This window comes from Malaya genurostris, chromosome 3 (genome assembly GCF_030247185.1).
Source record: "Malaya genurostris strain Urasoe2022 chromosome 3, Malgen_1.1, whole genome shotgun sequence".
Taxonomy (NCBI): domain Eukaryota; kingdom Metazoa; phylum Arthropoda; class Insecta; order Diptera; family Culicidae; genus Malaya; species Malaya genurostris.
This window is the reverse complement of record NC_080572.1, coordinates 22,795,040-22,810,128: the sequence shown is the minus strand read 5'-3', so window position 1 is coordinate 22,810,128 and position 15,089 is coordinate 22,795,040. Positions and strand designations below refer to the sequence as shown.

At 37.0% G+C, this 15,089-nt stretch overlaps 1 protein-coding gene across 1 annotated transcript in view; it reads left to right on the top strand.

The window, feature by feature from the left end:
• Window positions 1-14,401: 14,401 nt before the first annotated feature.
• The window catches only part of LOC131435386 (structural maintenance of chromosomes protein 5), a 19,929-nt gene continuing 19,241 nt past the window's right edge, over window positions 14,402-15,089 (top strand). The window contains exons 1-3 of the mRNA XM_058603209.1: window positions 14,402-14,675; window positions 14,731-14,872; window positions 14,974-15,089. The exon at window positions 14,974-15,089 is cut by the window's right edge and continues 441 nt beyond it. Coding sequence (XP_058459192.1) covers window positions 14,626-14,675; window positions 14,731-14,872; window positions 14,974-15,089 — 308 coding nt within the window. The 5' untranslated portion in view covers window positions 14,402-14,625. The remainder of the gene's footprint in view (window positions 14,676-14,730; window positions 14,873-14,973) is intronic.

Below are 15,089 nucleotides of genomic sequence, written 5' to 3'. Positions count from 1 at the left end.
TACCTATTTTTTGTACTTATAAAAAAGGTAAAAGTAGTAAAAAAAACAACAAACTCCTAATAACACCCCTAATACTATGAAGCGATGGAAATAGATCTCATTTTTTATTTTAAATCATCCTACCCATTCATAGGTACTAGTATCAAACGATCATTATCATAAAAACTTAGATTTTATTTGTCTCCCACTGTGAAAAAAAATCATTGCAAGAAAAACATGTTGGAATCTGATGTGAGCCACATTTGAAATGTAAATTAAATTTCATCTCGAGACAACCCTCTTTTTTTTCGACTTTCCATCGAAATCCGTGCTCAATACCAATGCCTGCATCAATCGATAGAAAATGATGGCGGGATTGAGTTTTGGTAGCTATTGAATATTCATTCGCTCTTCGAATTCCCGCATTCAATTTTCCAAATAGAATACTGCATAGCACAATAAAATCACTGGCTCACAATTATTTCAAATATCACTCATCTAGATAGCTTGGCAGCTACTTCATTTTTTAGAGCTACTTAACTTGTTTGTTCCAAATTATGAATTTGAGACCTTTCTTATATTTTACGGTCTTGTTTACCTTCAATCGTTCACCCCTTTTTACCGCCTGTTCAACCTATTGCAGTCCTTCCGAAATAGGAAATGCCAGTGTTAGGTGATGTCTTGTTTAAACATGGTATGATGATTAGCTTCCCTTCATTGTTGTTCGCTTTTTCAGCAAGCTGCTTCGGTACGTATATCGGATAATAGGAGATTGTTAATTCAGCCGAAAGGGCTTAACACAGGCAATGTGTGTAGTGTAATGGTGATAAATAACGTAAAAAGCACTTCACATGATTGAAATGAAATATGTTACTTTCAATCCGCTACAGTGTTGTAGGTTGGATTAACAATCTTATATTTTCAATAAAAAAAGCAAATTCACGTTCTCATAACAGACCGAGTTTTGAATAACCATTATATGTTTATTTATCTATTTTTTTATTATTAAATTTATTCATCTGACAATGGAATGGTCTTAATTAATATGTATTATTCAAGTCATAAAAATGTAGATCGCTGTACTTTCTGCGCGAATTTGTGCGACGGATCATCAAATTCAAGAAAGATGTTGAACAGCGCCAAATGTCCTCAAGCATGATGTTATCGGTTCGTAATACCCGAACGTCGTTCGATGAAATCTCGGCTGAAGTAAACTGGTAGAGCGAAGTGATTGTTGTGAATCACGAAAATCGAGTTGAGACAAAATCTTCGGTGAGTCGATATCCCCGTTGATCAGTTTTGCCACGAAAGTAGCTTGCTGAATTTTCCTGCGTCGTTCCAATGAGTCGAGTCCGATCAGTGGTACGGTGAAAGCTCAAGCGGGTTCTGCCAGGGAAGGATCGCAATACACCCAAACCTCCGTTTACGAACACTTTTTATACGTAACCTCTTTTTACGTACCTCTTTTTACGAACCAAATCCCAAATAACGTAATCTTTTTTTACGAACCAAATCCCAAATAACGTAAACTTTTTTTACGAACCTACTTCGTAAAAAGAGGTTTTGTCATTCATCGAAAGCGATTTCCGACTCCATGGAAACTACTACAATATAGGTATTTTTGGAAGGGGTTTAAAGAGTAGATTCCGGAAAATGATGTTTGAGGTTTGAGTTTTGGAAATCCAAGATGGCGACTTCCGGTTGATTGATATTCCTTGAAAACCCATACAATATGGGTATTTTCGGAATGGAATTGATGAGTAGATGTCAGAAAACGATGTTTGAGGTAGTTTTGAAATTCAAGATGGCGACTTCCGGTTTGTTGATATTCTTTGAAAACCTATATAATATGGGTATTTCCGGAACAGGGTTGATGAGTAGATGTCGGAAAATGATGTTTGAGGTGGTTCTGAAATCCAAGATGTCGACTTCCGGTTTATCGATATTCTTTGAAAACCCTTGCAATATGGGTATTTTCGGAACGGAATTGATGAGTAGCTGTCGGAAAATTATGTTTGAAGTGGTTCTCAAATCCAAGATGGTGACTTCCGGTGTGTTGATATTCCTTGAAAACCCATACAATATGGATATTTTCGGAACGGAATTGATGAGTAGATGTCAGAAAACGATGTTTGAGGTAGTTTTGAAATTCAAGATGGCGACTTCCGATTTGCTAATATTCCTTGAAAACCCTTACAATATGGGTATTTTCGAAACGGGGTTAATGAGTAGATGTCGGAAAATTATGTTTGAAGTGGTTCTGAAATCCAAGATGGCGACTTCCGATTTGTTGATATTCCTTGAAAACCCATACAATATGGATATTTTCGGAACGGAATTGATGAGTAGATGTCAGAAAACGATGTTTGAGGTAGTTTTGAAATTCAATATGGCGACTTCCGGTTTGTTAATATTCCTCGAAAACCCTTACAATATGGGTATTTTCGGAGCGGAATTAATGAGTAGATGTCCGAAAATGATGTTTGAGGTGGTTCTGAAATCCAATATGGCGACTTTCGGTTTGTTGATATTCCTTGAAAACATATACAATATAGGTATTTTCGGAACGGAATTGATGAGTAGATGTCAGAAAATAATGATTGAGGTAGTTTTTAAATCCAAGATGGCGACTTCCGGTGTGTTGATATTCCTTGAAAACCCATACAATATAGGTATTTTCGGAACGGAATTGATGAGTAGATGTCAGAAAATAATGTTTGAGTTAGTTTTGAAATTCAAGATGGTGACTTCCGGTTTGTTGATATTCCTTGAAAACCCATACAATATGGGTATTTCCGGAACGGTATAGTGTTTTAAAGGAATAAAGAGTTAAAGGAAAATGACAAAAACTTTCAAAAGATAATAATCAACCGGAAGTCACTGTTTTGCATTTCAAGACCACCTCACATATAAATTTCCGACGTCTACTTTTAAATCTCTTTCCGAAAGTACCCATATTGTAAGGGGTTTCAAGGAATATCAACAAATCGGAAGTTACCATCTTGGATTCAAGAACCACCTCAAACATCGTGTTCTGACAACTAATCATCAATCCCGTTCCGAAAATACCCATATTGTAAGGGTTTTCAAGGAATATAAAAAACCGGAAGTTGCCATCTTGGAACTAAGAACCACCTCAAACATTGTTTTCTGACATCTACTCATCAATCCCGTTCTGAAAATACCCATTATGTAAGGGTTTTCAAGGAATATCAAGAAACCGGATGACACCATATTGGATGTCAGAACCACCTCAAACATCGTTTTCTGATATCTACTCATCAATCCCGTTCCGAAAATATCCATATTGTAAGGGTTTTCAAGGAATATCAACAAACCAGAAGTAGCCATCTTGGATTTCAGAACCACTTCAAACATCATTTTCCGACATCTACTCATTAACCCCGTTTCAAAAATACCCATATTGTAAGGGTTTTCATAGAATATCAACAAACCGGAAGTCGCCATCTTGAATTTCAAAACTACCTCAAGCATCGTTTTCTGATATCTACTCATTAACCCCGTTCCGAAAATACCCATATTGCAAGGGTTTTCAAGGAATATCAACAAACCGGAAGTCGCCATCTTGAATTTCAAAATTACCTCAAACATCGTTTTCTGATATCTACTCATTAACCCCGTTCCGAAAATACCCATATTGCAAGGGTTTTCAAGGAATATCAACAAACCGGAAGTCGCCATCTTGAATTTCAAAACTACCTCAAACATCGTTTTCTGACATCTACTCATCAATTCCGTTCCGAAAATATCCATATTGTCAGGGTTTTCAAGGAATATCAAGAAACCGGAAGTCGCCATCTTGGATTTCAGAACCACTTCAAACATCGTTTTCCGACATCTACTCATCAATTCCGTTCCGAAGATACCCATATTGTTAGGAGTTTTAGGCAATCTCAATAAACCGGAAGCCGCCATCTTGGATTTTGAAACGAGCCCAAACATCATTTTCTTGCACTTACTCTTCACATCTGTTCCGAAAATAAACATATGATGCGCGGTTTCCACAATAATCACACAAAACTTTTTTTACGAAGTAAATTCCAAATAACGTAAACTTTTTTTACGAACCAAATCCCAAATAACGTAAACTTTTTTTACGAACCAAATCCCAAAGAACGTAAACTTTTTTTACGAACTACCTCTTTTTACGAACCCCCGTTTAGTTCGTAAATGGAGGTTTCGGTGTATAACGCCTTCAAACAATACGGATCTTTGAAGTCCCGCCTGATCTTTTCAATGAAACCTAGTTGGCGTGTCGCTTTTGAAATTATAGATTAACGATGCAGATTGAAGGTAAGTTTTGCATTTAACAAAACACCAAGGTCATTAAAAAGTTACCTCCAAGATTCACTCTTACGTGCGGCAAGATTATCTTTGATTCTTCTTCACAATCATATCGCAAACATGATCATCCTAATGGAAGTTTCAGTGAATTTTATCCGATTTCGACTTCCAATTTAGAAATTACAGGATGATGAGTTTTCGAAATTCCAACCGTCGTAGAAGATGAAGATTTTTTATCTTCAAAGCTGGACGCAAAACTATTTCAATTTTTTCGTCATACTAATTCATAGACATGCAAATTATTTTTGATTATGCTGGTCTCTGAATACCGTTTCTGGAAGTACCATAAATAGTGACAAAAACTTTAACGATTAACTCACTTATACATCTCATGGAATAATGCTTAATCGATTGTCTCGCGTTTAGATTAGAAGGAACAATTTTAAGGTTTCATACAATTTATATTTTCGATTAGTCTTGCAGTTTAAGAATTTTAATTACAATTTATTTAAAACGACGGTTATTGAAATAGTTTCATGAAAACTAAACACAACGAAGAATAATTACGCGAAACACACATGCTGATTGATAAAAAAAAGGTATCATCTCACTGCTAGTTGGACTAAGCTCGTTTTATTTAAGACATTTTACCACAGTTGTGGCGCTCGTTTCATACTGGAGGAATGTTAAACCTTCCGACGATATGATATTCTTTGTATTACGCTTATCATACACCGATTCTACTAAGTCAAGATTTACTTGACTTATGTTTCTGGCCGTCAAAAACGAGGCACTTTCGCTGAAATGCCGCCAAGCCGCCATTTTGTGTTACAGTTTTTAAAACTGATCATTTTTTTGTACTTAAATATAAAAGGTGATTTTTTTGAGGTTAGGATTTTCATGCATTAGTATTTGCTCAGATTTTTTGAGGTTATGATTTTCATGCATTATTATTTGCTCAGTATGCTCTGACATTTCATCATGAATAGACTTACTAACGAGCAACGCTTGCAAATCAGTGAATGGGCCCTAGAAAAGTTGGCAGAAAATCCGCTTTTTTATCGACAAATTTTGTTCAGCGATGAGGCTCATTTCTGGTTGAATGGCTACGTAAATAAGCAAAATTGCCGCATTTGGAGTGAAGAGCAACCAGAAGCCGTTCAAGAACTGCCCATGCATCCCGAAAAATGCACTGTTTGGTGTGGTTTGTACGCTGGTGGAATCATTGGACCGTATTTTTTCAAAGATGCTGTTGGACGCAACGTTACAGTGAATGGCGATCGCTATCGTTCGATGCTAACAAACTTTTTGTTGCCAAAAATGGAAGAACTGAACTTGGTTGACATGTGGTTTCAACAAGATGGCGCTACATGCCACACAGCTCGCGATTCTATGGCCATTTTGAGGGAAAACTTCGGAGAACAATTCATCTCAAGAAATGGACCGGTAAGTTGGCCACCAAGATCATGCGATTTGACGCCTTTAGACTATTTTTTGTGGGGCTACGTCAAGTCTAAAGTCTACAGAAATAAGCCAGTAACTATTCCAGCTTTGGAAGACAACATTTCCGAAGAAATTCGGGCTATTCTGGCCGAAATGCTCGAAAAAGTTGCCCAAAATTGGACTTTCCGAATGGACCACCTAAGACGCAGCCGCGGTCAACATTTAAATGAAATTATCTTCAAAAAGTAAATGTCATGTACCAATCTAACGTTTAAAATAAAGAACCGATGAGATTTTGCAAATTTTATGCGTTTTATTGTTTAAAAAAGTTCTCAAGCTCTTAAAAAATCACCCTGTACATATTAAAAAGTGTTTTATACAAAATAATTCCCAAAAAAGTCCTTCTTTTCTACAGTGGTGTAACCCCTTCTCGCTCGGCCTTTTGGCTGCCTGAGCAGCCATGGCCACCAGACAGCTACCAAAATTGATACAGTGACGCTTGTCAAATCCAATTTGGCAAAACATAGTCGCCTGTATCTTATAGCGTTTTCGTTTTTAATTTGCACTACACCGATGCAGTGCTACACCGACGACACTACCAGACACTTCGAAGAAAAATCGCAATAAAAAGTGTTCGTGAGTGATCCACTACCAGTTACCACAGTATTGAGCGTCCCCTTGTTTCTTAAAAAATAGTCTTCTCAAGCAACACTGTTCTGGTTGCTACTGACTGGTTACCAAGAAATTCCAGCGAAGTAAATAAACAAAATTTTTTTTCCAAAAATACATGATTTGAATTCAAAAATGGATCCTTCTTTGACAGTCTCTTCGTAGCCAGTGGACGAATTAGAATTTCGGGATGCAGACAGGTATATGCACAGGCACTTTAGGTATATGGTATAAACTATCTGTTGACTTCATGCAAATTTGATTTATTAGCTGAATATGTATGTTAGAATCGCATCAAGAAGATGCTTCAAATACAATTTGTTAAAAATGTTAATAGAAAATTTTGTATAATTTAAGATTTTCCAAACATTTTTGTTCTATTTTGTGACAAAAATAGTTCTTTCGTCAGTTTCGTGCAACTCGAATAAAACTCTAGTGTCACGTCGCTTTTACCATTATATCTCCGGAACAGAAAGGGACAGCCAATCGATCTTAGAATTTGATTCACAACTTCATAGTGACTTTCAAACGCTAAAGCTTGGTAAATTCGGTTCAGGAGAAAAGATTGATCTTGAAACTTGATCAAAAATCTAATGTTTTTGAACGAGCTTCAGTTTATTAATATTGATTCAGCAATCACCGATATAATTATGCGAAGAGAAAAATCTTTAGAAAGGTTCACATCAGACCCTGTCAGCTTGGAGCGAAGTCAATCTTCAGTTCAGCAACGACATCGCCCGGCATCACATTCAACATATCATGTCAATTGTATGGGTGCACAACCCTGCTATTTTGGCGCGCACGAATTTGACATTTTTCTCCCCTACTTCTATGTATAAGATTCGATGCGGGCTCGTCTGGGGGCGATATGCTCGCAAAAAAGGATGTTGCCAATGATTTGTTCGGGATATGTGAGAGCCGGATATCTTGTTAATATGATGTCTTTGTTCACATACACATACACATTCACACACAGGTATTTTCTGATCTCGTATAACACAAGGGGTCCCCGGAGTTCCGATCAAAAGTTGTTTTCTCCAGCAATTCTATGACCTTTCTATTGGCATATTGTCGCAAAACTGAAATGTAGAGGCGCTGCTTGTTTAGAGATGATACTTTCAACAAGAGCTGTCAAATCGGTAGGAAAATTTCTAATTACTCCACCTTTTCAACGACTTCTTTTGAAAACGGACAAATTCATTTTAAAAATCCTAGTAGAAGTTGAAGAAAAAGTTTTTATTCTGAGGTGGTAATGTTGATCTTATGTTCATTGTGCGAAATCTAGTACTCGATCGCTATAGATTCTAGTACTCGAGAAATCAACATTACACTGGTTTCTGTTTAAAAAAAAAAAGTTGATCCGAAAAAACCTAACCTTACCCATTTGTACACATTCCTGAAGATTTTCCATGTTTAATCGTAGTTTATGATAATTTCCGAAAGAATCCTTCTTTTCTTGATTCTATTTTTCATTGGCAGGTGTCGCTACCAATAAATCAGTTTTGCGACAATGTGCCAATTGAGCCGAGATGCCATTTATACATATATATCTGTATTTTACAGATTTTCAAATGCTCATAGAGATTTAATTCAGTGTACAGATTTTATACAGATTTCCTCAATTTAATACAGATTTATACAGATCTCACAAAAAGTAAGTAAGAACAAATTTAACCTTTCTGTCTGAGCATCCCGGGTTGGCTGTTCAATGCATGGGGCACTGGTCTTACAAACAGAGATGGCATTTCACTAGAGTGAAACACCAGGGCGTAGGTTTCAATTATACACTGCGGATACATTTGCTGCGCTCCACAGAAAGAGGAAAGTGCACTTCTTCTCAGTGTCCAGACAGACAGATTTTGAGTGCGTGCTTGTGTTGAAAGAAGCTGGTGCGAGAGAATAACATTCTCTTCGCACGAGTCGTTCTCACGTGCTCTCGCCTAAATGCACCACTGTAAAGGTGATCACTGACGCGTGATGGTGAACGAACACTCATGTGAACTTCAATTAATAGAGAGTAGATCTGGCCTTGCTATGAAAAATTTGCAATGAAAACCGAAAATTTAACGATAAATTGTTTTATTTCGCTGATTTTGCGTGCCCCACGCTTCTTCTACGCAAACCATACACCAGAGTGCTCACCGGCGGGTACACCTCTGTGAAGGTATCTGCATCCACTTCAGAGAAATTATTAGCTCTGCTCTAGCACTTTGGTGCGATTCAGTGGAGGAGGTAAAAGGAAATAAACAAACGCACTCATGATGCGTGCACACTTTATACAACAGTGGTGTATATATGTGAAAGAGAAGAGCTCTCGTTGAAGTTGTCAGTGCGAGGGGAGAAATTTTGCCTGCTCTTCGTCACACAGAGGAGATGGACATCTCTGCCTTCAAACCAGTTGTCGTATGTTCGTGCCCCGACCTTGAAGGATTCGTAGTGTCAGTAGAATCGTAGCATCAGCCATGCAATGGTTCTGTACACTCTGAATCGGCTGCGAAGTCTGTTGAAACAGAAGGTCAAATTCCACTACAAAATTGTAATACCACAGACTAACAGACATGACAGTATGAGTGAATTGTTATAAAAATCATTTTTCGTGATGCACTAGTTCCACCTATATTGTACTGCGCGAACTATTTACTATCGGTACACCCCTTGTGTTACGTAAAAGGTTTTTTACTAGTTGGTTTCCCCTCGTTTGTCAACACCGATCAGCTGCTTACAGGGTTGCCTGGTTTCATCAAAATATTTGATAATGAATCGTCACAATAAATTATTGGAGTACGTTGATAATATATTTAACATTTTTAGCGATGTTGGAAAGTAAACATTTATTTAACTCAACGTTGTTCATCTAGACTATTTTTGATTGTGTTGGTAATTTTCATCCGAAATTAAGACCAGAAGCAAGTAAATATTGTAATAAAACGGGTTCGATTTTGTATTGCGTTGTAGGATGAGAAGTAGGCACAATTCTGTATATAGTTTTGGCAATATGTAATTAATCTGTATCCTGCATGAAATTCGCATGGAGGTATACAAATCAATACATTACAGGTAATTCTGTATGAATGGCAACTCGGTTAGTAAATGAAAAAAATAAACACAGTCTAGATGACAGACAGGATGTATTTGATAGGGTAACGTGGCACCATCATGACATGTGCGAGTACTGTCCCAACTAAAGGAATATTCGAAATGACCGTTTATATGGTTAAAGAATCTAATTTGAGTGTCCTGTCTGTTAGTCTGTGGTAATACCAAGGCTTTGCTTGTCTTATCTATCTTTTAGTATTTGATTCCAGTGACGATAAAAAAGTCTATCAATCAACAGACAAATTACAAATTAATATGAAAATCTGTGATATCCATTTATATTATAATTTGAAACCAATTTGAAGTGATATTCAATTTTTTCCAATGACTGAGTAGAAACATAAATTGGAGAAGCCAAATAAATGAAAAACTAACAGAAAAGATGATTTATTGAAAAAAGATACGCTCAGAGACAGTACATTATTCAAGGAAGTAATGGCATCATGAAACTTTAATGTCAAACTGAGAGTTGTATGAACCGACTTGACGTTGCATATTGGGCGTTGAAATTCCATGTCAAAGTCATCAATTTCAAACTAGATAAATATAGGAAATGTCAATTCAATTGTGGATAAACATAAACTATTAGACTTCGTCGTTGAATTGACTGATTGAATCTACCATCCTACAGCCACAATATATTGGAATAACATCTTTTAGCATCATTTTGTTGTATGAATTTCTTTTTATTAGTAAACTCAGATTAATACAGATTTTTTATACAAAGAATACAGATTTTCTATGAAAACATCGGGCATCTCTGCTATTGAGAGAGGCAAAGCAGTTAGAGCCAGGGATGCTAGGTCATTTTTTCAAAAATCTGTGATCATGCCAAAAACCGAAAATCTTTGCACGTTTCCTGTATTTTTTATTATAATAGCCGATCGGAATCAATTTTATGAGCAAAAAAAAGTGATCGAAATCATTTTCGTGAGCAAAAAAGTATGGGTGTGTAATGTCAGAGACATAACTGGATGTCTTGAATACGAATAAAACTGACACGATTTCTTTACACTTTCGAATTCGAATTGATAGTTGTTCGATTGTGTGAATTGCGAAACTTTCCCCCTTTTCACTACTAAAATTTTCAACGATTTTTGACGTCGATTATCTTATTTCGGATCTGCATATTTCATTGAAAGAAACTATCAGATGCTGTACAGAATTCATTTCTGCCTTTTAGAAGGACAAAATTGTAGAATTATCTACGATATTTAGCACAGTTCGGAACATTTTTCTCGAACGATTTTCGCACAGCGAAAAGTGCACGAAGCAAATCAAATTATTTTTAATTTTCACTAAAGTGATGATTTCTACCTTCGATTTGCAAAGAAGTAATCTTAATAGTTCTTTAGATAACATTTAGAGCCATTAGAACGGCTGATTTTATATAATGTTGTCCACTTTTCGTTTCTTGTTTTCTTTCTCTCCAATGCAAATTATCAGCAGCTGATGCAATCGTTCTTGCTTGAATTGGAACTAGCTTTGCGAACAAACCGAGACATCCGCTCGCAGTGCCAAATGATGATAAACTGAATCAATTTTTCTTAAGAGGCTTCTTTTTACGTGATTTCGTTTGTAGCTTTTTCACAAATGGGCGGTTCCAACGGCCATATTTCATTGAAAGAAACTATCAAGGTGCTGTACAGGAATCATTTCTGCCTTTTAGAAGGACCAAATTGTGGAATTCTCTACGATATTTAGCACAGTTCGGAACATTTTTCTCGAACGATTTATGCACAGTGAAAAGTCCTCGAAGCAAATCAAATTATTTTGGATTTTCATTAAACTGATGATTTCTACCTTAGATTTGCAAAGAAGTAATCTTAATAGTTCTTTAGATAACATTTAGAGCCATTAGATGGCTGATTTTATATAATATTGTCCACTTTTCGTTTCTTGTTTTCTTTCTCTCCTATGCAAAGCACCAGCAGCTGATGCAATCGTTCTTGATTGAATTGAAACTAGCTTTGCGTACAAACCGACACATCCGCTCGCACTGCCAAATGATGCGAAACTGGTTTAATGTCTCTTCTCGCCTTGACGACCGGAAAGCAAATGAGAATTACGACCTGAGCGTTTCAGGTTTTTTTTAATCACGCAGAAGGTGCGCTCTCCGATGCCGCGTTTGAATGCGTGTTCTCGCCCCGACGTCTGCTTTCATCCAACCCACAAGAAAAAATGTTCGATTTTCGACCACGGTTCCCCCTTTATAATGTTCAGTTGAAGATATGCTGCCATTAATACAAGTCGAGATATTCATGATTAAGTTCTGCCCATTCTTCCATATGGCTAATTTAAAAAAGGCGCCTCATAGTGAAGTAAGTCGTATTCACGACAAAAAAGAAGGTTATACTACCAACACCGCTCTGTACTTTTTGGTGCTTAACTGTGATCGATTCCAAAAATCTGTGAAAATCTGTGAATAATTTCAGAATCTGTGAATATTTGTGATCAATTTTAGAAATCTGTGCCATTTTTTAAATATGTGCAGAAAAGTGGTAATTTGTGAACCTGGCATCCCTGGTAAAAGCAGAATCGTTTACTTTGTGAAAGATCGGAGGGCTTTAGAAGTTACACATTGCAGAATATACACTTCAGAAGCGGCCAAATGAATTGTAAATGCTTAATCGAAAAGTCTGTCTTTCTACGCATGATTTGAATTAGTTTTGCGACCAAAAACCAGGTGGAATCACCCGCATAGCGTTTTGGCTACTTGGGCAGCCATGGCCACCAGATGGCTACCAAAATTGATTCAGTGACGGTTGTCAAATCCAATTTGATAAAACAAAGTCGCCTGAATCTAAGTTAGCCGAGCGTTTTCATCTTCTCACCCTCGCTGAAAATGTCAAAGATTTCAATGTGGAAAAATCCTGATGGATACGGTTGTATCGTTTGAGTTGTATATCTGGCAGCGGTGAGGCAGTCGGTCACCAGAATGTCTGCCAGCCATTTTTTCCAGCTGGCAGCGTTTAGTCAGCCATCTGGCAGCCATGCGTATGCGGGGGATCCCAGTAAATCCGAGCATCGGACGCATCGTGCAAGAAAGCTTTTGACTGCGTTTCAAGCTTACATAGTGTATCGATAGAACAAAAGAGTGATGAAAATACCAAAGCAGAGAGCGGATGTCTTATACGCAGAGGATGGGATATATCGGGGTTGGATTTTCAACTCCGAGCATAGGGCCAGAGTTTTTCTGGCCCTAAGAGGCGAATGACCTTAAGGTTAAAGCCTCTATGGTCGAAACAAAAGAATGTTTAACACTATACCACACCTTATCGGGAAGACGTCGGCTTGAAAATGCCTTGTTTGATATTCCTTCGCTCTGTTTCTCTAGCGATACATAATGTAAAAATAAAGATTTCTTAGGACGACGCGGTTGATGCAAATGGTGCAGAATTGTCCGATGACGGGCCGATCGAAGCGCTACGATCGGCCCCATATCGTGCTCAATCGGTCCGATAATCGGGCCGATGATCGGACCGATACGGGTCGACAAATTTCATAGGGATAGTTGATACTATCCCAGACACCAACCTCTTAAAATTGTGGTGAGGATCAAAATTGCAGTGATGCCATTTAACGGGATTCCGATGAATATAATTACGTTTCTATTTGTTACGAACAGCAAAACTATGCAGACATTCGTATTTTCAGAATGTTATCTGATTCTCGAATGTAATTCAATGCTAACAGACTGATAAATTATGTTATTCAACTAATAAACAGAGCAGATGTCAGATCTTGTTTTAGTGTAAGTTCATGCTTCACAGGTGGTGTAAAGATTTTTCATTTCTAAGCGCTGATTTGTGTATGGCAGCTCTGGTAACAACTTCACAGATTTATCTGTATATCAGAGATTCTCAAAATGGTGCACATATTTAAAAATTGAAATATTTTCATTGATTACTGGAGTCGAACACAAACTGGCAGTGAGCTTTCTAGTTTTCCAAATTGCTAGGGAACGTTTGTGATTGGCATGACCTTTTTTCTATTTTTTTATCCCGATATGTAATGTTGTTGTAGGAAGTGTACAAGAAGTGAACCCTGAATGCGGAGCGAAGCGAAACGATGGAATATGCGATGGGGCCCTTACACGATCATCAAAAGTGTCATTACTGAAAAGTTATGTGAATTTTAATGATCGTGTATGGTGTACGCTTTAAGTAATGATAGAATTCCGGATTTCCCATCATTACCAACATTTTTCATTTTCATTATTCTTTTTAGAGTGTCCGCCCTGCATATACCCGCTTGTGAGGAATTCTGGCAACCGTCAGAAGGCTGGCTGCATTCCGGCTGCTGTCAAAATTGTCCAGTCGAAATTGCGTCATTATCCCGTCGTATGTGTCTTGTTTATTTTTCTCTTCCTTTTTTCTGTTTTTTATTCGACTTCATTTTATATTCGACAATCCCGCATGTATATACAAAAAACAAATCTTGAAACGAGGTAAAAGAGATTAAAATGTGTTTGTTTGGTAGAGAGAAAGTAATGTTAACATTTTCCATAATTAGTATATATGAAAAGCAATAACTTATTGTCTTTCATATGTACTTTTTATTGAAAAAATAAAACCAAGACGCTAATAATTTAAAACCGATTCAAACCGGTTCTGCCAATCTTGTATGGCAAAAATCCGACAGAAACAGAACCGTTAATAACCGCTAGTCGTCTTGCAACAAAAGAGCAAAAAATATCGTATGGTTTTCATAGTAAACACAAGTAAACACATAGTAAATTGTCAGTATACGTGCATAAAAGCAGGCCCGTGCGTAGGAGGGGATTAATAGTATTAGCAACGTGAAAAACTTTATTATTTATTATTTTTTACTACGGGGTTAGTAGTGACAAATCCATTTGTGCTGACCGATTTAACCTTGTTTGGTAAAAATTAAAAAAAAAAAATCTGGCATCCCTGTTGACAATCGCGCCAAACCTTGATGTTAAAATTTGACTAAGCATCATTTTTAATTTGTTTATTATTCGTTTGCGTTTGATATGATTTTAGTTTAATAAAAAGTTGTGCAGTGTTTATATGTGATTGGATGTAATTTATATTTTGTTTTACTATCAGGTTGTTTTCCTGAAGAAATGTTTATATCCATGTCCGAATTGTTGGAGACCGCTGAACAATGACCTCGATAATCGGTAAGATTAAGTCGGTGGCTGTGAAGGACTTCGTGTAAGTTGTGTATTTGCTAGAAGTTTGACCACCATTAACAGCAAATTTTGTTTAGTACATATGATGTTGCAATTTTCTACCCGGACGAGCACCTCAACATTATTATCGGCCCGAATGGAACGGGAAAATCTACAATCGTTGCAGCAATTGTACTTGGAATGGGTGGACATTGCAAATTATTATCGAGGTCCGGAAGTGTAAGTTTTTATATTTTTTACTAGAGTGCCTATAAGTGGTTATAGGCACTCTACTTTTTACCATATTTCCAGTTTAATCTATAAAAGTATTTTTCATGTAGATCGAGGATTACATAAAAAATGGGAAAAAGGTTGCCAAAATCGAGGTGGCTTTGTATAAAAATGTCAAAAGAGCTATTGTCATGTTCAGTCGAACATTTGATCGGGATGGAAAAGA